Below are 25,085 nucleotides of genomic sequence, written 5' to 3' on the forward strand. Positions count from 1 at the left end.
TCTGCATTCACGTTAAAACAGCTGGACTGAGTCTAAAGAGATAAAGGGTGTGCAACGTGTTGTCATGCAAATGTGATCTGGGCAGAGGTTAAATATATTTAAAAGATAATGCTGCACGAGCACACACACACAGTATCATTACATTACATAAATTGAATTTTATTTGACTCAATTACAGTTGTCAACATACGACAAATCGGTTGAAGCACATTAAATTCACATCGAAACGATTACAAACAAACATTGCGATAATATCGGAGAGGTTTCCCGTTGTCCAAAGATTTTGTTTTGTTTTTTAACATTCACATAATAGACGACACTGGTGATGGTTGAAAACACATTTTCTTTTGGTGTGGGAATATTTTTTAATTTTCTTTCATTTAACATAGAACAGACGTGTCCTTCACTCAGTATTACAATTAGCAGATTGTTCACATAGTTTCTCTCCGTTAAACACAAATATAACAATCTGAAAGGTGTGTTCAAATGCAAAAAGTGAGTAGTACATGGATAAATAGTGGGGATGGAATGACTTTTAAAATCCTACTTTTAAAATCCTCATCTCATTCATTAAAAAACTTATTTACACCTAATATATTATGTGAAGACATTACATATATAACAGCATTTACCTGCTAAAATGACTTGCTGTCTTGTAGTGCACATGGACATATTCTAATAATAGTTCAGGTTATGTTAATGGTAATAGAATGACTCATAGTTTCACCCCCAGTGTCAAAAACATTAATGAAAATAAAAACTATGACATTGATACATCTATACATAAATAAAGCTCTGATCTACAGTATGTTCTCATATTATTTGCCTTATTGCACTACATGTTCTACTTGTGCAAGCTCACGACTCTCAAGTGGCACAATGAAGAGAGCTGCACAGAGACACATGCTCAGTTAATGCGACAGTAATATATATATATATATTTGTGGAGTAAAGAATAATACTTCACTAGCCATGAGAGTGGTGTTGGTCAGTTGAATAATCAATGTTGACCTCTTTATCTGTATATCTGATTCATCATTTACGAGAGCGTCACAGTTTGGCAGGTTATACTAATATTCAAAGAGCTGCAGCACTGACCGGTTTCTAGAACTAAAAACACACTCTTCTTTTCAATATTTGCAATTTACAACGATATCCATAGTTACATCTTTTCGACATTACAATACTGCTTCGGAGTGGCGGACCACAGTATGGGCGGGGTGATGGCGGCTCGGTGAGGTGATCTGGCGCTCTCTGGTTTAGTCCCTCCGGTTACATGGACATGTGTTCCGGGAGCACGTAGGAGATGTCATCCCAGGGGTGGCGGTACAGACCCTGCTTCAGCTTCTTTTGGTCCAAGTAGTGTCCTGAGAAAACATGAAGGAGGGCTTGACTGTCACGTGTTTGCCGTCTCGCACACGTTACTGTAGCAGAGCGTCTGGACACAGAAGTGACTCACCAATAAATCCCATGCTGCGCCCCAGGACGAAGATGCCGTTCAGAGCTCCAATTTCCACAAACTCATCAGCTTCATCCCTGTGACGGGCATGAAGGATAACAAGGACCAGAAATGTTGAATTGAAAAGATGGCTGTCCACAATGTAGGCATAACATGATTTATGTTGTACTTAAACTCAAACATATTGAGCATGTGGGAAGTGCAGATTTTAATTTAAGGCAATTTTTGCTTCTTTGGTGTTCATTTAATGAGTCTGTGTCATCCACACTTGATATTTGGCTCTAAATTACTCCATTATGGAGTAGAAGCATGAAATCAAAGAGTTATCAAACTGCCTTGGATCCTCATTCTCTATGGATTCAATATAAAAATGTAACTTAAAAGCCTGTTTCTCTATTTTGTCTTACGTAAAGTAAAAGCATCTTTTTTTCCCACAGAAACAAGGTGTACATTGTATGATGGGCAGTATTTATCGGCTCACCTTGTAAATCCACCACAATTCCTGAGCAAGTCCACAAAGGCCACCCCGATAAAGCCATCCACATTCAGGATCAAGTTGGGTTTCTAAACAACGCACAGGAAAAAGAAGATCACGTGATTTAAAAAGAAAAGAATTGCAGCGTGTCACTAATTAGTAAAAGGCTGACGTGATAAAGTGATGAATCCTACTTTGGAGGTGGTGATCTTCTCCACATCTAAAGCGTAGTCCAGCAGCTGGGTGGAGGGGAAGTGCTGCTTCACATAGTCCTTCAAGATCTGGACTCTCATGTCTGGATTGTTAATCTGGCGACGCACAAACAACTCCCTTTCATTACAAATATTCCCTCTCCAATCCATCTGGTTTTCCTCCGTCTCCACTACTCGTCCTTTAAATGCCTCACTGGATACGCTGCATGCCCAGGAGCCATCGTACTCACCGACTTGACTCTGTGGCCAATGCCCATGATCAGGTTGCCGTCCTTCTTCATCTTGTTGACGAACTCCATGGGCAGCATGCCGCTGTCGAACGCCTTGCTGAACTGCTTTGCTGCAGCGTCCAGAGCGCCTCCGAAGCGGTCGCCCTGAAAGAGGAGAACACTCTTGCTCACGGTGGTGGACTTCTTGGAGGTCAGTCAAATAAAAAAAAGCCCCCGGAATCGCGGGTGTCTTACGATGGTGAGAAGGCCGGAGGTGAGACTGGAGATGAGATCTTTGCCAGCTCGAGCGCAGACGATGGTGTTGTGGGCGCCGGAGACGGCGGGGCCGTGATCAGCGGTCACCATCAGGCACATCTCGATGAACTGGCAGGCGTACCTCGGCAACCTGGGAAGGGGGGGGGGGGTTGTAGTGTTAAATGGTTTGTCAAGAGTTTGTTTACCACAACGACCGCGTCCAGAGGCTGACCTCCTCTGGAACCAGAGAAGCCCCAGAGTTCCTCCGAGGCCTATTTCTGACTTGAAGACCTCCGTGATGGGCATGCCGGCGTAGATGAGCTCCTGACCCCTCTCGTCACAGATACTGGTCATGAAGGAGGCCGGCTTACGGATCAGACCGAGCTCCTGCAGGCAAAAAAAACCGAGTCAACTGCTACAGTATATCTGTTGTGATCCAGCTTTCTCATTTTAAAAACAATATGATTTGTTTAAATGTTCCATTGCCCTCATCCAACGGCTAAAAGCTTAATCCATTCATGTTCAGAGGGCGTACTCACGCGTGCCCACGAGTAATCCATCGGCACAGTGGGAGGCGGCATCTCTACGGCCGGCTGGATAACTCCTTTAGCCACAAGGTCATCATAAACAGAACTGCATGGATGAAAGACACAGAGAAAAGAATAAGAGGAGCGCAGGAATCAATCTCGTAATGAAAAAGGAACTAAAGAAAATACAAAAAGAATGAATGTATATTATTGCTTTTTATGATGTTTTTTAAAATTGATTTATTTTTTAATGATTTTATGATGAGGCCTATATATGATCGTAAACAGTATGTTTATTTGCTTTTTATGATATTTTTGTGATAACCATTTTCTCCATTAGTGAAGGCTTATAATATCTGGCCACAGGGACTCCGGTTGAAATGTAGCCTTATAGCTAAGACTGATACATTTACCCCTGGGCTGATTGATGTGTACGGTCCCTGTTCAAATAAATAAATAAATGAAAAATAAATGAAATGAATGTGCACTGACTTGATGAGCTCGCCCAGCTCGTCAAAGCTCTTGGGGACGAAGGCCCCCGCCTCCTTCAGAGCCGTGTTTTTAGCATCTGCTGTCTCGGAGGCCTGGTTGGCACAGGCTCCTGCATGGCCGAATTGCACCTGAGGAGGGGAGGAGGTCGAACATGGGTCAGACATGTCTTTAACAGTCAGTTATTCCATTGTGAAATGAAGTGTAACGCACCTCTGAGGAGAACATGGTAGCACAGGTACCAATACACCAGCACACCACTGGCTTTGTGATGCGGCCCTGTTGGATGGCCTGGCCGATCTTGTACTCCTCTGTGCCTCCGATCTGTTGAAGGCAGAGACGGAGTCGGGATGGAGCAAATCAATAACCGTTTAGAAGCTGCAGGCACCAGTGTGTGTGTGTGTGTGTGGATTAATTCCTTACCTCTCCCAGTACAACAATCATCTTCACTCCTGGAGTGTCTTGGTAGCGCAGCACATGATCAGTGAACACTGAGCCTGGGTATCTGCAGGAAAATCCAATATTATAGGCCGATTCACACCCGCATGCTGACGTGCTGCGGATAAAAAGACGGTTGCGTACCTGTCCCCGCCGATGGCAACGCCTTCAAAAACACCGTCGGTGGTGCGTGAGATGATGTTGTTGAGTTCATTGGACATGCCGCCCGAGCGGGACACGTAGGCCACGCTGCCGGGCCGGTAGAGCTTGGAGGCCAGGATGTTATCCAACATGCCTCCCGTGTTCCCGATCTTGAAACAGCCCGGCTTGATTCCTCCAACCTGGTCACAGAGATGTGTCGGTTTGCACAGAGGGAAACGGGGGTTGATTCCCATGAGAAGCGGAGCGAGACTCACGGTGGCCGGTCCGATGATCGTGACCCCCTTCTTATCCGCGGCCTTGATGATCTTCCTGGTATGAGCTTCAGGGATTCCCTCAGCAATGATGGCGATGGTGTGAATCTGACAGCGAACGACAGATCGACGGTACTTTATATATTTCTCAGCTTTTAAGCACCTTGCAGATGGTGACGCATTGGTATGTGTGTGTGTGTGTGTGTGTGTGTGTGTGTGTGTGCAGTCACCTGTGGGTGCTGCAGGGTCTCCATGGTGCTGTCGTAGGCTGAACGCAAAGAGGCGAAGCTGATCATCACGTCCACATCGGGGTGCTTCTTCATGGCGTCACTCATGTTCTTATACACCGGGACGAGGATCTCTTTATGGCCCCAGTAGTACTTCTGCTTGTGGTCTCCACTGAAAAAAGGCGGTCATGGAGAAAACACATTTGTCGCGCAGCGTTTACTTCAGTGATTTTTACCATTTTAAAATGAAAAAGAGTGTATTTTTGTCTGTACAATAGCGCACACTTACGTGAACGGGTAGACCATGGCCGCGACAGACGGCTCCTCTCGGGAGCAGACGTAATCAAAGTCGATCATGCCCTGCACGGCCCGCGTCTGCATACCCCACACGATGGACTTGGTGTGTTTGCTGAAGAGGGAAGTGGACTTGGCTGCAGGGAGAGGAACGCTGTTACGCAAAGAAACCTGAACACCCCAAACGGTGGATTATTTCTTTCACTTGATCCTTCGCATTTACATTATATAGAAGAAGAAAAAACATCCGTGCTTTAAGACATTATATTTTTTATCTTCAGGGTTTCTATGAAGTTTATAAAATGAATATTTAACACAAGCAAAAAGTGGCAGGTACCCATGAACAGAATAGAAGCTGAAATTAGTTAAAAGAATAAGAACACCACTAACATGGCGATGAAAAAGTGGTAATCAATAAGATAAATAAAAGTAGGCTGATAGTGTTTCACCAACATAAAACCCAGAATGCTTTAGGGGTCTTGGATTGCTGATGTTTTACACAAATCATAACACAAAATAACATGTGTATCTTTAAAATGCATGGGATTAGGCGTGTACGCATCCAGTTCCTCGTCAGTGCTCTCAACTTCCACTTTGGTGAGTTTAAATAACAAAGTGGTCCAAAGGGGGAGCTATAATACCTAAACTCAACCATCATCACAAGGCTTCCCATGAATTCATGCATGGAAACCCCTCAGAGCCTCAGCGTTCACCGTGCACAGACTTCAGTGGAGCCGTGACGGAGCTTCCTCACCGATGGGAGCTCCGGTTTGGATATTCTTGGCTGGCGAGTCCTCAACTTTGGCTCGGTTTTCAGAGAAAGAAGCCGTTCGGCTGGATTCCGGAGTCTGGAGATGACAAAAAGACATTCATCGAATTTTTTGAAACGAGTGTGCGCTCACGAGGACGAATCAGTGGAGAACTGATCTGCTTTAACGGTAACGACTGGCAAAACTGGTCCTCGATGAAGCTACTTAAGGATGAATTTACATCTCTCCATCACATATTATTCACTCTGCTTCCTCCCCGGAGTCATGTGACTCCACGTCTCATTGGGTCAGTTGGACCTGGCTGTATCTGATGGTGGGCCGGCCTCCTGTCATGGCCTTCTGATGCGAATTTGTAATTTGTGAAATTGGGCTGTATAAAATAAACTGAATTGAAAAGATACAAAAAGGGGGAGGGTAGCTTTAAACGTTCCGGTTATTTCACAAGAGGTCACCTGCACCTTCTTGATTTTTCATATCATCGGCTACAAAAGTAGACCTTGGTGAGCTCAACACTAGGAGCCAATTGGCGAATCCATGAATGCTCGTGCATACTTGCACTCTGCTGAAAGCCTCCTCCCTGCACAGACTTAATGGACGCCTCGGGGCCGTCGCAGTGAGTTACCGCCTGTGATCTCAAGACTTTCCGAGGGAGAGCGGTCCACAATGCTCCGCTATGCCATTATACTGAAGCGCCTTTGGGGCTTCTGATACTCCGGTTCACTAAAAGGAGACGAGAGTAACTGGAACGGAGGCCGTGGCATGAGAGTCTCCTCCTCGCTCAAACCGCAGCCCACTGCGTCGATGTGAGTCCACTGCACGGCGTGGTGACGGCCCGTTTGTCTCTGCGGGGTCAGCGTGACGTACCGACGGGCTGCCGCTGGAGTTGAGAAGGAAGTTGGCAGTGTGTGCAGCGACAGGAGGCTGGTTGGGGATTGGCCGGTGGCCCAGCGCCATGCCGACAATGGCTGTCATGTGGGTTTCTGTGCCAAAGACATGGATGGGGATGCCGGTTGTCTTGCCTGAGGAGAGCAGGCAGAGAGATATTAACGTGTGAAACCCAGCTTGCAGATTTTAAAAAATGCACTTAAGCAGTATGACTAAGAATATACAACACACCGACTTCTCCCATCACTCTGAGGCCTTCCTGGTAGTTGGGGCCTCCACGGCGAACAAAAATGGTGACCTCATGCTCCTTCAATGGCATCTGATGGTCTGTGATGGCTCGAACAATCCCCTAGCAAAGACGAGGGTTGAGCTCAGTGAATAACCTGATAACTTGTTGTTGTGCATTTTTTTTCAGTCAATCATTGCAATACAATATTATTCTATATAATAGACAAAACAGAAAGACTGAAAAGGTAGAGGTAGAAGCAAAAATGCTTATATATTCCTTTCCTAAATTATTATAATAAAAATAAATCAGATAATTAATATAAAAATAAAGAAAATAAAAAATGATATATGTATATATATATATATATATCATTTTGTATTGTATTATTATTATTTATGTATTTATATATATATATATATATATATTAACATACATCTTCCATATACTGTACATACATTCCAATCACACTTATAACAATATAATCCTCGAGTAATACCGACTACATAAACAAACACTCTACCTTAAATGTTGCTGCGACGTTCGTGAAGTTTGCGATGCTCCCCCCGATGATCAAAACCTTTCCTGGAAATCATAACGGAAACCCACGTTTAGGAGAGAGAAAGACCTCCTGGTGGTCACAGAGAGCTCCGTCTGCGCGGCCGTCCTACCGTCAGGGTGCTTCTCCCTGGTCATCAGAGACAGGATGGTCTTGGCGTAGTCGTAGGTCTGCTGTTCGCTTGGCGCCCCTGAATACTCCCCGTAATTGGCCAGCTCGTTGACGCCACCCAGGTCACAGATTGTGTCACTAGAAGAGTTTTACACGAGTCACCCACAAAAGAGAAATAAAGCACCAGCACCACCACCAGCTGTGTGTGTGTGTGTCTCCTGGGCCTGGGCAGTCGTATCGATATTCTAAATGAAATGAGATGATCGGCGAATTAACTTGAGTGCTCAACTTCAGAATGCACTGAAACAGCAAACGCTTTTCTTTCTCCCTCTGTGAATTAATACTGAACTGTAAACAGACACCACGCATTACCAGTGCACAGAGGGAATCATTAGTTATGGCTGATGAGTCTGCATGTCACGCTCTACACCTCCGCCAGATGGGAGGGAGAGAGAGACGCGCTCATTCCTCCAGACGCACTAAAATGTCAAGAATCCAATTTAGGCGGCAGCTGAACGGGCCGAGCCTGAGCCGCTGCACCATCGGTCTCACTGCCGCGTCGCCGGCGTACGCGGCTAAACTCAATCGTGCGTGGTGTAATCGATGTAATGAGGATAGAGTCGGGAGACAATGTCGGCCGCCAGAAGAAAACAGCCAATTGGATTATTTCAGATACATGGCCGGTGGCTCCCATTGGTCCAGGCGTTTGGTCTAGTAGTGACTGCGGTACCTGTAGACCACTGAGGCTCCTCCTCCCGCCACCATGGTCCAGATCCTGCCTCGCGGGTTGAGCAGGGTCAGTTTGAGGCTCGCGCCACTCTTTGCATCAAGGTCAGCGATGTAGGCCTCCTGCAAATGATAAAGAAAAGGCCAATTGAGACTTGTGAGACACGGCATATGATTGTTACAATAAGTGGCACTCGTATACAAGGTGTGTGTGTGTGTGTGTGTGTGTGTGGTTTTAATCAGTGCAGCACTTGGACAAGGGTCCTCTCCATTTGGCCACAATTAATGTCCTGTGCTTGGATTGTTTTTTAAAGAGCTATTAAATCGGAAATATTGTAGGAATATCAAGCGCGATGGAGAATGTGATGTGCATCAGTGGTTGTTTGTGACAGTCAGGGCCACAGCTGGTGGCTGGGAGTAAAAAAAAATCTCCCAATCAAAGGCCCCCGCTGTCCCTCGTCTCCACTCCAGTCTCACAGCGGCCCAATTAGAGCCGCCGTCTGGCGCACAGACAGTCCGTCTCAAACGAGCTCCTACATGCATCAGCCAAAAGGAAAAGAAAGTCCCGTAGACGTATTATTGAACTCTGCCATGCAGGTGATCGTCGTTTAAAAAGGAGTTTGAAAAAAATCATGTGAATATCTTCATTGTGTGTAAGGCCTAGTTTTAAAAAAGCAACACAAATAAAAAAAAGGAGGAAATCACGACTAAAAATCAGATCTTTTTTCACAAAAGCATCTCATTCCAGTATGGGACATGACGTCAACATATTGAGTTTTTATGACGAGGCCCAGATAGATTGATAATTTTCTCAATTTACATCCGAATTAACAATCCAAATAGTTGTATTCTCCCTCTTTGGAGAACACCAGCAGCTATTTGATGGAGCCGGGTTGAGATCTGACACTCCAGCGCTCCCTCACCTCGGGGTACGCCTCCCTGCCGAAGGGTGGAGGGAACTCCACGTCCCCCCACTTGGACTTGCAGAGATAGTCAGCTGTGGCGTCGATCTTGGCTGCCATGTCCAGCACGTAAACGCCATCTTTTGTGACCACTGAGAAAGAGAAGAAGAAAAAAAAGATCTATACTCCTTCAAGGTTCCCAAACACCCACCCACTGAGTTCCATGATGTCAGCCTGGGAGGACCATGCCTCGAGCCCAGGTGACCACGACCTTCCTGCTGTCCCTGTAGCAGGTGGAAGGAAAGCGAAGACGAGGAGGAGGCGGTGTGACATCAAAGCAGCAGCCATGCTCCATCTCCAGGAACAGCTGCCCGAAGGCACACACACTGGTGCCCAATTATTCTATTATAAATACGGGCTTCCTTCATGAAACAGGAAGTGCATACATTATTTAATGTTTTCCTCCCTCAGTGTTGAAAATGCCCAAGAATAAACTTCTGCCTCTTGGCTTTATTAAGAAGACGTTTTATTATGCATTGATGTTTTCATCTCCAATTTCCTTTTGATGTCCCCTTTCAAATGTCTTCATCTGATGACATATTTATGAATCTGCGTTGGAACTAAATGCATACATGCCATGATGATGGCTTGTTCAGACATACATCACTGTTTTTGAGAAAGAGAAAGCCTACCCAGTGGATTGATCTCCAGGTAGGTGAAGAAGAGGTCCTCATACAGGTTGAAGAGCCCGACGATGAAGCTGGCCAGGATCCTGCAGAGAGACGACATTCAACTCACTGACCTCTCATCTGGTGCTGCACTCAAGTGATTGAGGATGTCCGGGTCATCAGGTTATAATATTAAAAAGGAGATATAAATCACGTTCCGGTTTCATATAATTAGTATAATCGACAGACGGAACATTTATCTGCAGCTGTTTTGATAATGGGCGAGTCCTTTTAATCACATTTTAAGCAAAAGTGCAAACAGTCGCTTCTGAAATAGGAATATATTCTCTTGGATTCCGTTATTGTAAATGAAATATGTTTAAGCGATTTGAAGTAGCCATTTGGGCCATTTTGTAAAAGAAAAACAATTGATGAATCGAGAACATTATTTGTCGGATTTTTGACAGTGAAAATAATTTTTTGTTGCAGCCCTAAAAGTGTAGGATCACTCTAACTTTAAAAAAAATTAAACATTAAATCATTAAGTGAATACACAAACAGCTATTTAATAATCTCCTGACTGAATATTCACAGTATTGCAAAGCCAAACTCTGAAATAAAAGACCTGTACTGGTTTTACAGTTTGCTTGCGAGCTAATCATATTCAATATTTTAAAGTAGAAGGTCATTCATTCTTACTGGGCTATGCAATAAAATGTCCCTGGTGATTAAAAAAGATTGCATCATATTATTCCCACATAATTTAAACCATGACAAACTACAGGGAATATCCCTGACGGAGTGTTAAGGCGGAGCTGGACAGGAAACGCTCCACCTGTTAATTAGCTGCTGGAGAAAAGGACACATCGAATCGACTTCCTCCATCACATGTCAAAACAGAGCAGTGAGGAGGAGGAGGAGGAGGAGGTGGAGGGAGGGGGTGGGGCTGTGTGTTGCTCTCCTGCCTGTCAGTTGTGCAGACAGCTCGGAGCCGACTGGCCTGTTGGGGAAACTGTGACCCGAATCCCGAGTGACTCCGCTTCACACGTCTGCTTCTGATGGGAGGGCAAGAGAACTGGCCGAGTGGCGCTTTTGTTTTGTCATCCAGAGAGTGAGGAGAAGAGTGTGTGTGTGGTGGGGGGGGGGAGCCGGGGTTGGCAGAGTGATTTCTGGGGCAGCTTCTTCAATGTCAGCCAAGACAGCGAGTCTGGCCAGTAAATGATGTCACACGAGTGCCTCTGGATAGATGGAGAGGAGAGGAGTGGCCGGGCCACGGCATCGTACCCATCAAAATAAAAAAGGGACGTGCTCTGAATGTGGCTGCGGTGTAAAGGCGAAGCAGAGGAGGGTTTTTCATTTGTCTAATGGACCCCCCCCCCCCCCATCCACCTCCCTCTGCTGCTCCCCCCACAGTTACTGCCAATATCAGAGTGCTTTTACTCGCTTTAGTTTTTCCTCTTTGGGTTTAATTACATCATGGAAAACGCTCCCGCTCTTGGGTCGTTTTTTCCCCCCCGTAGTTTGGTGTCGAGCTACGTAAAGACGTTGGTCAGGTGCTTCTGTTTTCAGAGCACCACCTTTAGAATAACAGACCGTTGCTTTGTCATTTAGAAGTCTGTTTGACATGTCATCATGCATTTACTGGAGGTTATTTGCACAAACGCTGACACATATGAGCTCTGACAATCAACTGCTAATGTTGGGTGTATAAATATACACTAACATGCTATGAGACAAGATTCTACTTGAGCCTCAATGTCTAATAAAGTCACATTTGCACCAGTTTGACACGATAATAGAAACACAGGTGAAAACAATTCAACAAGCTAATTCTATAAAACATTAAGCCTGTAAAAATAAACATTATCACGAAGCTCTTGATTGAATTATGTAGATCTCATAAAGCCACACTGTGATCTTCAGGCTTTAAAGTCCACACATTGTCCACTTCCAGGGTTATTTTCACAAAACAAAAAGCTGAAGCATGTGCACTACACATACTTCCATTTAACTCACACTTTCTTGTCGTCGGGGATGTGCGTCAGCAGCTCTTTCTTCACAGAGTCTTCACTGATCTTTTCATCCACCCCAATTAGCAGCTTCTTCGCCTTGGCATCCACATCTCCCACATCCACCCCTCCCTCGTGGTGGAACAGCACATAGTCGCCCTCCCGGGCGGCGTAGATGCACACGTAGAACTCCTCCTCCTGAACAATGGGCCGTTAATATGACACACATGAAGTTTCTCCACCAGACGTTCTGCGTTGTCGCTGCTGGTGGTGCTGGTAGGAGTGGGAATGTGTATAATAATGTCAAAACTGAGATGTGGAGATGCGTAATGAGAGCTTTACCTGCTTATGGGGGACAAAAGGCTCGATGAGGAAGTTCTTGAGTACGCCCTTGGCTTTTCCCACCTGAGGATCATCAACAAAGTAATTAGAAAAAGATAAAATGTTTCGTAGATAAAGAAACAGTTGGGAGCAAAACAACATTTTGCATGAACTGCCGTGGGTTAGAAAAAGAAAAGACTCCATAGCAGGGGAGTCAAACTCATTTTCCCTGTGGGCCTCATCACGGCTGCCCTCAGAGGGGTGTAACTGAAAAGCCGTATAAACTACTCCCCAACATATTGTTAAATAACTCTCTTTGCATTTGATTATTGTTCATTTGAGTGTAGAAATATTGCACATAAGAAAATGTCTCTAATATTATAACATAAATCCTTTTCATTTGAAACCTTCAAAATAAAAGCACAGGATATTTTTCTTAAATTTCTTTAACCCTTGTGTTGCCTTCGGGTCATTTTGACCCGATTCAATATTTAACCCTCCTGTCGCCTTCGGGTCAATTTGACCCGATTCAATGTTTAATGTCGGTGTTCTTTCGGGAGTCAACAAACAAACATAAAGTACCTCACACTTAAACTTGGAAAACAATATTAATTCTAATAATTTTCTGGAGATTTTAATAGCTGGGGTCATATTGACCTCAAGGGTAAAATATGTTAGTAAATATAAAGGTAACAGGAGGGTGAAACATTGAATCGGGTCAAATTGACCCGAAGGCAACACAAGGGTTAAGAAAAGGTGATCATACCGTGGATATGTAAAGTATTTAGACCCCTTTAAATTATTCACTCTTAGTTTCATTGCAGCCATTTGCTAAAATCAAAAAAGTTAATTGTATTTCTCATTAATGTAACACAGCACCCCATCTTGACAGAAAAAAACAGAAATATGGACATTTTTGCAAATTTATTAAGAAAGAAAAACTGAAATATCACATTAATTAATTAATGAGAAATAAAATGAACTTTAGATTTGCGCAAATGGCTGCAATGAAACAAAGAGTGAACATTTTAAAGGGGTCTGAATACTTTCCGTACCCACTGTATGTCTTTCAAGCCGTGAGGGGCAACATAAAATGATGTTGCGGGCCGGGTTCGGCCCCCGGGCCTTGTGTTTGACACCTGTGCTCTATAGCGTCTGAATGGTCTTCTGATTCTGGGCGTTTCAGTCCACCCACTTATTTTCATACAAGCTTCCTGGACTCGTGGGAGGAGGCGACAAAAGGTATATTAAATCAAAACTGCCAAAATAAAAAAAGGGCAGAAAATGTCACGCTGAAACAGCCACAGCTCATTTGGTGCGGCTGTCATCGCTCCTCCGTTAAAGGCCAATGGGCACAAAGTAACCGGGGACCGGCTGAGAGCAGCCAGCCGGGGAGAACAGGAGAAAATAAGAAGAAAAGGACGGAGATGGAGTTTCCATTTTGAAGTGTGCTAAGAAAAGGGCCGTTGTTAACGGGTGGAAGGAGAAAACGAATGTCGAGCTGAAGAAAATCAAAACTCTAGGGGGTCAAGCCAATTCAGATTAAATGATCTGACCTCTATTAGCGTCTTACAGAGAAAAACGGAAAGGACAGCCCTTCATGTTGTGAATGCTCTTTGGGTAGAAATTATTCAATTTAAACACACATGAAAAAAAGTGAATGAAAAAGGTCGTTAATGTGTTAAAGTGGCTCTATTAAATGAAGGTATTCACAGCTACTGGTACGTATTCTGACCTTTTCCTCTGAACAGAACCACCCCGATGGATTCTCTACAATCAGCGGAAAGATAAACTAAACAAGCAGCAGACACTTCTATTTAAGTCGCAACAGGCCAGAAAAAAGCTTGTTTTCTTCTTGTATTAGGAAAAAATGGTTGCATTGGGTTACAGATTGCTTCTATTGTCATTTTGTAATTTTTTTAAAAGGCACCAGAATTTAAAAAACAGGTTTTTCATAAGATACGTCTGATAGTAATTGATCTGCTTTCCTTTAATTCTATTATATATATTATATTATATATATCTAATGCAGATACCATACAAGTAGAAACACTGGAGCCCACCATACAGCGGTGGCTTCATTCATTCTTATAAACGGCCACCAGCAGCTGACAGTTTCATCTCATCTGTGAAGAGATACATCTACGCAATCTCCGTGCTGCAACACACACACACACACACACACACACACTGACGCCCAATGCTTTACGAGCCCCTCCATAACCATAGCTCCTTGGTTTACGAGGCAAAGCAGCGTCCCGGTGGCACAGTGAGGGATCTCTTGTGCCGTGGTTATGACTGAAGAGATGGACGGACGGTTTATTTAAACTCGCTTCAGCTAGCTGGACTGATTTACTGCCGGTGGATTGATACCGAAATGCAGCCGGCCAAAACACACACACACACACACTGAATGTATCAGTGCAAAGCAGTGAGTGAAGAGTCAACAGGAGGAGCGTCTGGATGAAGCTGTGGGAGTGTTCGGCGAGCACTCGAGAGGGAAAGGGCGGATGACGTACCGTCATCTCTCTCATGAGGCGGGACTTCAGCCACTCTCTGACGCCGTTCAGGTCCAGGTTGACGCCGACCAGGCCCAGCTTCCCTCGCCTCTTGATCAGCTGGTCGGGCTTCACCACCAGCCTCTGCAGGAGGAAGAGACATAATGGAAGATTAGAGCGAGGTACTTAGAATCAGCCGGAGCTAAACGGGATCAATCGGACTTTTTTTTATTTTTTAAGCTATTACCGAGAGTCTGCAGTTCATTTTATGGTTATAGATTTCAGGTAGATTGCAGATCTATGCTCCGAATATATATATATAAAAATAGCTTTGTTCCAGATTTACTCCCTTCAAGATATATATATATATACAGGACTGTCTCAGAAAATTAGAATATTGTGATAAAGTTCTTTATTTTCTGTAATGCAATTAAAAAAACAAAAATGTCATGCATTCTGGATTCATTACAAATCAACTGAAATATTGCAAGCCTTTTATTCTTTTAATATTGCTGATTATGGCTTACAGCTTAAGAAAACTCTAAAATCCTATCTCATAAAATTTTAATATTTCATCAGACCAAGTAAAAAAAAGATTTATAACAGCTGAGTGTTTGTCAAGGCTCAGGAAACCCTTGCAGGTGTTTGAGTTAATTAGACAATTCAAGTGATTTGTTTAATACCCTACTAGTATACTTTTTCATGAAATATTCAAATTATTTGAGATAGGATTTTAGAGTTTTCTTAAGCTGTAAGCCATAATCAGCAATATTAAAAGAATAAAAGGCTTGCAATATTTCAGTTGATTTGTAATGAATCCAGAATGCATGACATTTTTGTTTTTTTAATTGCATTACAGAAAATAAAGAACTTTATCACAATATTCTAATTTTCTGAGACAGTCCTGTATACATTAAAATCAACAAGCTGGTCATGGTAATAAATTCAAACTGTTATTGAAATGTCAAATTCTGTTCATGACATTTCAGGATGACTGATCGCTACTCTAGAGTAGTTATCTTTAGATTCATCTAGCGATGAATTAAGTTGTACATTTAAAAAGGTTTTACCAAACACAATTATCTGCAGCAATATGGAATATAAATTAATCACGTCAGATTTTAAGATAAAACAATAAGTAGAGGCAACTTCTCAAACATAACTCCAAGCCAAATCTAGTTTTCTATTATATTATAGTAAACAGTGTTTTTGGATATTGGATTAGTGTGCCGACAAAGCTGTCGGAAGTTATTTTCTTTGGCTTTAGGAAGTCGTGATGGTCGCTTACGGTCTTCTCACAAGGGATGGAGATGAAAAAAAGGTCTCAGTTACTGACCCAACACACATTCATCTCACAAACATCATAAAACAGGAATCCGGCCTCGAAATGTGTTCCATGATTGACATTTTAAAACGTCACATACCAACTTAACACCGTCCATCTTAACTTCCAGCACGTGACGGCAGGTGTTGTGTTATCATGCGGGCGTACCTGGGTTCAGCACAACCCAGATTCACAAACTACTTCATCACCTGGGAGTCGAGCTGAACGCCTCAAGTAGGAATCTCTCCCTTCTCACGCAAATGCAAAAGGACCCCACCCCACCCCCCACCCCCACCGACTGAGTCCTCTCAGTTGCAGGACAGATAAAGAGAATGAAGCTACGACAGCGGAGCCATTAGTATCTGGGTGCTCGCCAACGAGCAAAGAATGGAGGGTCGGGGTTGAAAGTTAATGCAATTTCATAATCAATTCCACGGCGCATGACTCCATGTATCTGCCCTCCACATCTTCCTCGTACCTCCCAGATAAAAACATATAGAAATAACCTTCAGCAGGGAGGAGGGAGGTCATCTGATCCTGCAAGACGAGTCGCGGCGTAATTCAATTAACTTCTATTACAGCCCGTCTATCCGTCAGTGCTTTGCTTTATGAAGAACAGCGAAATCTTATACCCTGAAGCTGAACCCTGACCTGTTGACAGAGTGAGAGAGAATTTATTTGTACCAACCAGGAGTGGAAAAGGGAAGAGTTTTTTTTTCCCAGCGATGTTCTCTTCTGCATTCATTTTCTGCTGCGCCATCTGAGACGCCAGCTAACAAGCGCCAGGAGAGCACTCTGCCGCCAGCCTAAGTAATTGTCTTCATAAAGAGGCGGTCGTTATCCACCGCCTTAAGGAGGACGGTGCAATCATGGGCTATAGATGTGTGATGACACAAACTCACGATACGGTTTAGTTTTTGAAACAAATCTGACGTCATCGTCCTTTATGAATGTGCCCACATCTGGATCTTCTGCCTCACCTCCGTGAGCAGCCACGGGTGCTCCGCCGCCAGTCGCTCAAAGTCGGTCTCGGGCCCCACGTTGGCGTAGCGGAATCTGTTCTGCACGGTGGCCGATGTGCAGATGTGCTTGTAGAGGAACTCCTTTCCCGTCTGCTCGGAGATGGCTTTGGCCGACATGACTGCTCAGGCTGGCCGTGGAGGAGAGGGAGAGACGGACAGGTGGAGAGATGTGGAGAGACGCATGAATGCAGGAAAGCAGACGTACGCGATGGACAGAGAGATGTGGAATGGGAACGATTTATCAATAAGAAACACAAAAACAACATGTCAAGAATTGGACTCGTAAACATTTTAACTAGACGGCTTTCCAATTTGTATTACACAGACAGTGAATGCAACACTGAGGCTCAGAGTGGTCGAGCTGCACCCTAATGAGGTCAATTGCACGTATTTGCCACTCAAATAATCAGAGTCCCCCTGTAGAGAGTAACTCACTGACTGGACTCTGTCCACCATTTATGGCCTTTACACTTTGGACTCAAGCTTCACTCGATGAGGTCACCTCCAACAGGACCAACACTCACAGGACGTCAGGGTGTGTCTCTCAAAACCAGTCGCCCTACGAGGATGCACCAACACGCTACAGCTAATACTCGTATGAGACAGACGCCATTCAAGGCTGAGACAAGACCGACCAGAAAAGGACTCTCATCAAATCAAAATGTACAGATAGGACGCAGCATGGAATAATCTTTCTTCAATGATTGGACCAAAATGAACTCTGCTGGAATTTAGATTTACATCATTTACAATAATACGGTGTCAGACTGCTGGCTTGTCGAACCGATCCCTGATGTTTGACATCACATGTTCACATTTAAGTCCATCCTGAAATCCAGCAGCTTCGTGTTGCACTCCGATCTGGAAGAATATTGTACAGAAATGCCACTTTTGACCTGGACTGTCGGATTCAAACTTACAATAACATTTGTATAACATTTATTTTTTGGGGGGGGGGGGAGGGCTAATTAAATGTGAAAGTGTCCTGTTGTAATATTGATGCAACACCTACATGGGAGGTCACTATTGTCACTGCTTCTACCTCGAATCAAATGTGCGTCAATATTGAGAATGATAGCTTATTAAAGCTAAAACACACACACACACACGCGGGCTGATCACCATCTCTCCTAAATCACAGTCACCATGCAACCTTGGGATGGGTTTTTGTTTCTTGTACGTGGTTCATTAAGCTGAGAGCTCTGAAGTCGGCTCAAACAAGACTCCTGCTCTACCCTCCGGCCCTGGTAGCCATTTCTTAAGTGGATTAATGGGACTGTCATGGTCCTTTCTCGTTATTGATCATCGCCCCTGTCCTGAGTCACCGCCGCGTCGCTTCCAGGTCGGGCTGACTCGGTTTTATCCAAAGCTCGTGCATCAACTACTTTCTCTAGGTATTAAATGTCACTGCGCCACATCAGCAACAGCACTGATTCAGATGATGGATGGATGGCTGGAGGAGGAGGAGGAGGAGGAGGAGGAGGAGGAGGAGGAGGACCTGTGCAAGTTTAACCGTAACCTTAACCAAGCAGACAGTGAGGTAATATGATGGAAGTTGTCACTTCCTTGCAACGTCACCATTGTTGACATAACAGCTACGCGACACAAGCCGTCTGGCTTTATGGAGTTCATGATCAGATAAGAGAGAAATGACTCAGCCGTTTCATTCATTCACAAACCGGTCGGACTGCAATGTGTTAGCAAATATCCTGCAGCCATGGAACACTTTCAGTGGTTATAACTCAAACAGGTTTGACGTGAGTTGGCAGAGCAGTTCAACTTTTTCTGTATATTTTTGGATATAAGAGACATAAATAGACAGAGTTGGTGGAAGAAGCAAAACAAGTTAATGTCTTTTTTTAACAATATGTCATTTACCTTGTGTGTGTTGTTCTGTTGTAAGTGGGGATGATCTCGGTGGTGCTGCTTCCCTCCTGCCGGCTGTGGGTATCAGAGGTGCCGAAGAGCAGCGCTTCCTGGGGTTTTGTCTCCATCGCCCATCTGCCGATAGGCTTGGCTGATGTTTCCTCGCTTCTGATTGGTTCATTCCACACATGCTCTATTGCTACCTTCAGGGACACTGGGAATTATCAGAACAAACAGGCCCATAAGCAGGAAGCTCCTTTACCAAAGAACAATTATTATATATATGTTGCCACTGCAACAGTTGAATAGTGGCGGAGGGTAATGCTCACTTACTTAAGTACAGGGTCTAAACATTTCATTCACTAAGGGATTTTAAAAATTATATTAGATCAAAAGCACTTTTTTTTCTCCACACGTATGATTATTTGACAAAATCAAAAGCAGAGATTCCGGGGAGCACCTGAAGGTATCATTAGCGTCCCCTCAGCGCGCAAACTCTGACACACACCACTCCTGGAGAAAACAGGGCTGACGTTGATTGGTTGACATTGTTCTTTATCTCCACATCTACCAATGAGGAAATCACTTCCCGCTGCACACCGACACTTCAAGTCTCCGCGGGCCGTCCCGCACTGTGAGGACACTGAACGTTGACCTCCTCACACCAGTTATGCGTTTATGGTTTCACTGGAGTCAACGTCATCCCCTCATTTAATTAGCATTTGTAGTATACATTGTTTTAAGTATGTTAATTAGTAGAAATCGCATTATATTGTGTGTCGTTTAGGGCATGATGACAACATGTTTGTAATGGCAGTTTCTGATTTATAATTGGATTTGTATACATGGAGTTACTTTGTAGATTCAGATCTTTAACCTGTTGGTGAACTCCAACCCCGCTAAATGCATATTATATTTTGTAATAGTCTGATCTGTAACTGTCAATTATGCAAGCCCAACAGATGAGAGATCAGATAAATTGTGCAATACAATGTTAAGAAAAAAAGAGTATTTCAATAGTTCAGAGGTATTTATTCCTGTTGAAGCCAATTCTTCCACAATGTGCTGGAGGCCAATGGAGATGCAATGCATACGTCACAGTGACGTCTGTAGGTCCACGCACTGCACTAGAGGATGAGCGCCCTCTGCTGGTGTACACACTCCACTACAGCCTGCATGGAACACAGCGAACTGCTTTAGAAAAACTGAACACAGCAGACTGCAGTACTGGAGCAAAGCACGTTCTTTTTTATTAAGTGTACAAAACAAGTGCAAAAATAGTGATTCATAAACGCTACACAAAGTTGGAATTGCCCTTTACAAATTACAGTCACAGGGGGATACAAATCCAAATGCAATACATGAAGTGCCGTTCAGAGAATAAAAAAGGGATCGATGGTGCAGTCTTGCGAAGTAGAAAAGGTTGCAAAACATGAAGTTGGGTTCACAGCGTTTAAGAAGTATTAAGTGCAAGCTGCAGAAAGACATGACAAAGTCATCAGCATTCTCCCTTTTAAACTATGCACAGTGCAAACATGTTACAAGGAAGGACCTCTATGAATGACAGTCATTCTAATACACTTAATCAAATAGATAACTTGGCCCATAAGCTATTGCAATAACTACTTCATAGACAGTGCACACACATAGACACTTATACAGACATGCCAGCTATTTCCTTCACTTACAACTAAGCCAAAGGAAACACTAAACGCATTACGTTGAAGTTGGTACTTATAGCAGGGCAGACATTTGTTACTATGCTTAATTGAATGAATATGCTACGTTTAAAATGCTATTTGAATGTCATGTATGCGACAAATGTTGTTTTTTTTACTTGTGATGCATGCAATGAAAGTACCTAGTAATTCACAACTGAATACTGACAGATAATGACTCCTGAAGAGGAGGAACTCCAAGTTTCAGAAGCGTGGAACGACAGGACGAGGCCAAACTAACTTCTAAAACTGCAGCTAACGCCTCAGCAAACAGCCAGGGACTGCAACTCTGGCACCGATACGTGAAACAAGATACTTAACGTTGTTCAAGGCATCTTGGGTTGTGGTGCAAAACGGTAAAAGAAGAAGAAGGAAAAAAAGGCACACAGCTTGTAGATTTAGGGTGGCCATGACTGAACCCTGAACCGTGCACAGATGAAGCCCAAGTCACCGGTCATCCTGGACACACATCTCCGCATCTGCCCTTTACATGATGGCGCACTTGTGCTTCTTCTTCTTCTCCGGTTCTTTTTTGGTCGGCTCGAGCTCCTTGGGCCCGTAGAAGTCGGAGAAAATGGCCGTGGTGCAGATGGGCTCTCGGAGAGCGAGCAGCCACCTTCCCTCGCCGTAGTAGGTCAGCGAGCCGAGCTCCATCTCCTCGATGAGCTCCCCCTGCTGGCCTTCCTGCTGCAGGGCCAGGATTTGGAGCAAATCCAGGCCCGTCTGAACAGGTGCCACGCCCTCGGCACACCCCAGAGTGATGTGGGCTTGGGTTCCCAGAGGCAGGGAGGCAGACCCCTCCTCCGCCTCCTTCTCGGCATCAGCTGGCCACAGCACAAGCTGCTCCTGGGAGAGAGACACTCTGGCACCAACGGTGCGAGGAGTCACAAAGAGGGCGCTGAGCGACAGCTCGGATGCAGAACCGTAGGACTCCTTCACCGCCTGGAGAGTGGAACATTAGAAACATCACAAGATGGACGAGTGAACAATGGATAGAATTAAAATAAATTAACACGTTTACAAACACCCGATTTATATTTATCCAATTATTTACTACAAAACCAAAAAATTATCTTTAAGAAGAACTATTAAATAAGTTTCTTACTGGGTTGTTTGCATACTCCTTTGAACCCTTCACTTTGCCGAAGTCACAGAATTGTGTCGTGCAATGGAGGGTTCCCGTAGCGTGGAAGTACTGCTCCAAATCCACCTCCTTCTCGGCTTTCCCAGTGACTGCAATCACAACGCAAGATTAGCGACATCCTGGTCACACCAAAGATTGGAAAATATGAACCTGCCTAAAGACTTTTGCATTAAATGAAACCGTAAATACTCACAATCAATCAAGTGTTTCTTGAAGGCCTTCAAGGTGTCCAGCGTTTTCAGGAAGTCCATCGACGTGCACCGGACCTTGTCCTGGATGGAGGAGAGAAGGAACCAGCCAAAGTAAAGCGGGATGGACATCTCCTCAAGCGACGCCTTCATGGCTTCCAGCTGGGCCTCCTCCAGGCCACGCGTGTTCTTCTCGCGGAGCCGTGCTGGATCTCGGCTCCATTCCGTAAGCGGCTCCAAGAAGACCACGACGAGGCCGTGCCGCATGGCGATCTCCCCCAAGCGGGCCAGTCGGTCCTGGGTGTGGTTCGTGTCGTCCACCACCATCAGCGCAGAGGACGCCGCGCCGGCGCCGCAGCAGGCCACCACCGCCTCATCCAGAGCCCGGTACCCTTCCACGGAGGATTCCGGATCCTCCGGCTTCACGCCGTGGTCGTCGGCACAGAAGACGGAGCAGTGGCCTTTGTAGGCGTCGGCTATGGCGCGTGCCAAGAAGCTTTTACCGCTTCCCGGAAGGCCTTTGAGGACAACGAGGGTACGAGACGTCCGCAGGGCGTCTTTGGTCTGCTCCCGTTCCAGGAGGGCGAAGGACAGGGAGCCGGATGCAGGGGCGGCGTCCTCTTCCTTGTGGAGCTCAGCTTCCTTCTCGTCCTTTGCAAGTTCCACACTTTCAGTGGTTGTTGCCTCCTCCTTTAAAGTCACGGTCTCAATCGGCTTTGCAGCCTCGGCGGCCAACACGACCGTCTCTGCTGGTTTTTCTTCTTCCACCTCCACTGTCGGCTCTGCCGCGACACCCTTTTCTGCCACGGAGACCGACAACACTACCGTCTCTACTGGTTTTTCTACTTCCACGGCATCTTTTTCTGCCACGGTCTCAGTCGGCTTTGCAGCCTCGGCCGCCAACACTACCGTCTCTGCTGGTTTTTCCTCTTCCACTGTCGGCTCTGCCACGACACCTTTTTCTGCCACGGAGAACGGCAACGTCTCTGCTGGTTTTTCTACTTCCAGGACCTCAGTCGGCTTTGCAGCCTCGGCCGCCAACACTACCGTCTCTGCTGGTTTTTCCTCTTCCACGACATCTTTTTCCGCCACCACCTCTGTGGAAACTTCATCTGCCCCGGTATCCATCGCAGTCTGCAAGTCTGTCTCAGTTCCCACTTGTTCTGACCCGTTCTCCTCTTGGCCGGGTGGCATTTTTTCCGGTTCTGCGTCCAACGCCGCAGCTGGGTCAGAGATCTTTTCAGATGACTTGTCCGAATCTGTTGGCGCCACCGCAACGGGCACCGACTCCACGTCAGCTTTTTCTCCGGGCAAGACGTCCTCAATCTCCATTTCGTTCATTTCCTCAGACAGCGTGACGATCGACTCTTCCGTTTCCTGCTGCTTTGGGACCTCTGTATCGGGAACATTCACTGCCAGCTGCTCGGCCTCTTCCCCGGCAGCTGCTGGCTTCTCAGGCTCCGTGTCCTCCTCCGGCATCTCCACCTTTGACACAACCTCCGTTTCCATTGTGGCCTTCGGCGAGTCCAAAACCTCTTCAGCTCTCTGTTCCATGTCCATGTCTGGCTTAAAGTCTGACTTCACACACCACCATGTACCTTAAAAACAAAAAGAGAGAAGTGGTCCATTTAGAGCTATGGCGACTGGAATCTTAAGACACAAGCTTCAGCAACTTCATTTAATTTCGAAAGAGTGGGTTCTCCAAGAGGCCGAAATAAAGTTCTATAAACGACTGCGGTCATTATGTCTCAAACAGGGAGTTACCCAATGTCCACGATTAAAGAGACAGGCACGGAGGAGGACCTGCAAACCAGATCATACTTCTAGTCACCGTGTCCCTTTATGTTCGGCCCTCTGCAGTTATAGGCATCATAATTTCCACAAAAACAAAAAAAGCAGTAAATGCAAGACTACAAAATATGATTTTAAAAACCTTGCATTCAGCAGACAGACACAAAAAGGTGTGTGTGAAGGAGGAGGAGGGGGGGTGCGGGTGCTCGTGAATCCTCTGTATCGCAACCTCGGCAGTGCGTTGAAGGTTTTTGGACATGAAGAGGAAGCTTCTCGAGAACACCACTCAGCAACACGGGTGTGTTTTCCGGCCAGTAAACGAAACTAAAAGCGTGAAGCACTTCGCGTCTCATCAAACTTCTGCCGCTATAACGCTCACAGTGCGTTACACGCAGGGTGACGCACAGTGGCAGCACACGGTGAATCATCATTAAATTCGGTTTTGTTCAAAGCAAAGTTAATTGATAAAGAACATTATTTTAATATTATTTTGACCCCCCGCGTGTTTAAAGATAGCTTCCACGTGAGCTTACAAGGTTTTAAACAGAGAAGCCTCGTTTCCATTAGCTAGTTGACGCTGCACGAGCGGCGCGGTGGGGAGCGCGTGCACCTCACGCTGCTTAGCACGCCAGACAAAAACCATTTAGCCCGGCAGGCGGTCCGTGTGGCTACACCCCCCTACAGCGCCACGTTTAAAATACATGGATGTTTTTTTCTCCTGGCGTCTAAAACAAGATAAAGTTGTTTCTGCTGTTAGACCCAAAGACCATGAAGAGTTTAAACCGCCGGCTTACCAGGTCCGCTGCAGTGGAGCCGTCGCTGGAGCCGCTGACCACGCGCTTCTCTCCGGATACAATGACAAGGCGAAGCTCGGCACGCACATGCACCCGCTTCTCTCTTAGCGAAGGAAAACGGAAATATACGGGAACGCGCAACTGGGCGGGGCCATAGACACGCCCCTGTGGACCGGAAGAAGGGGGGGGTGCAAAAAAATAACAGTGATTTGAAGTGATTTTTTTGAGAAATAAAATAAAAAGAGCATAGCAATTTCGCTTGAAAAAAAAAGGAAATAGATAGAATAAAGAATCAATACACAATGCAATGGCTTGACAAAGCAATATTTTCACCATTTCAGAGAAAATAAAACATGTCCACCACCTCTTTGTTTACAATTAATAAACTCCTTAACCTTTTTATTTTATGTATTCATTTCATATGTTTTTTTGTTCCTTTTGTTTTTATTATATATGTGTATTTGTTTGTATAGGATGATGCACATGATCCATCTGCCTAATGGGTCATGGAGGTCTGGATCGTGGTCCATGCCTACTACCAACTATTCATACACTGTCATATTCA

The 25,085-nt window shown here is 45.0% G+C and overlaps 2 protein-coding genes across 2 annotated transcripts; both read right to left on the reverse strand.

Moving 5' to 3' along the window:
* Positions 1-143: 143 nt before the first annotated feature.
* aclya (ATP citrate lyase a) lies at positions 144-18,983 on the reverse strand. Its single transcript, XM_056407015.1, has 28 exons — positions 18,898-18,983; positions 16,978-17,147; positions 14,695-14,817; positions 12,197-12,259; positions 11,862-12,052; positions 9,870-9,949; positions 9,199-9,329; positions 8,280-8,398; positions 7,551-7,687; positions 7,403-7,464; positions 6,885-7,002; positions 6,633-6,787; positions 5,753-5,846; positions 4,994-5,135; positions 4,708-4,876; positions 4,481-4,585; positions 4,209-4,405; positions 4,050-4,131; positions 3,840-3,950; positions 3,630-3,757; positions 3,150-3,243; positions 2,843-2,997; positions 2,611-2,761; positions 2,377-2,520; positions 2,129-2,242; positions 1,941-2,023; positions 1,460-1,536; positions 144-1,367 (listed from the first exon to the last, which is right to left on the reverse strand). The coding sequence occupies exons 2-28, from the start codon at positions 17,134-17,136 to the stop codon at positions 1,273-1,275; spliced, it is 3,279 nt and encodes a 1,092-aa protein (XP_056262990.1). The 5' UTR covers positions 17,137-17,147; positions 18,898-18,983; the 3' UTR covers positions 144-1,272.
* Positions 18,984-20,110: 1,127 nt separating this feature from the next.
* cnp (2',3'-cyclic nucleotide 3' phosphodiesterase) lies at positions 20,111-24,594 on the reverse strand. The gene is made up of 4 exons (XM_056406878.1): positions 24,521-24,594; positions 21,941-23,533; positions 21,709-21,836; positions 20,111-21,545 (listed from the first exon to the last, which is right to left on the reverse strand). Exons 2-4 carry the CDS (start codon positions 23,493-23,495, stop codon positions 21,090-21,092), a joined length of 2,139 nt encoding a protein of 712 aa, XP_056262853.1. The 5' UTR covers positions 23,496-23,533; positions 24,521-24,594; the 3' UTR covers positions 20,111-21,089.
* Between the last annotated feature and the right edge of the window lie 491 nt (positions 24,595-25,085).

Source organism: Pseudoliparis swirei, chromosome 23 (genome assembly GCF_029220125.1).
Source record: "Pseudoliparis swirei isolate HS2019 ecotype Mariana Trench chromosome 23, NWPU_hadal_v1, whole genome shotgun sequence".
NCBI lineage: Eukaryota > Metazoa > Chordata > Actinopteri > Perciformes > Liparidae > Pseudoliparis > Pseudoliparis swirei.

Bases quoted from the DNA above. Each gene is read 5' to 3' on its own strand.
- aclya (XM_056407015.1), bottom strand. From the start codon at position 17,136: ATGTCGGCCAAAGCCATCTCCGAGCAGACGGGAAAGGAGTTCCTCTAC. The intron at 12,260-14,694 runs GTACGTCATCCG...GATGATCCTCAG, and splicing joins GCCTCATGAGAGAGATGACG to GTGGGAAAAGCCAAGGGCGT. The intron at 5,847-6,632 runs GTACGTCACGCT...TGTCATCTCCAG, and splicing joins ACTCCAGCGGCAGCCCGTCG to ACTCCGGAATCCAGCCGAAC.
- cnp (XM_056406878.1), bottom strand. From the start codon at position 23,495: ATGGACATGGAACAGAGAGCTGAAGAGGTTTTGGACTCGCCGAAGGCC. The intron at 21,837-21,940 runs GTGAGTATTTAC...TTGTGATTGCAG, and splicing joins CAAGAAACACTTGATTGATT to TCACTGGGAAAGCCGAGAAG. The intron at 21,546-21,708 runs GTAAGAAACTTA...TCCACTCTCCAG, and splicing joins AGGAGTATGCAAACAACCCA to GCGGTGAAGGAGTCCTACGG.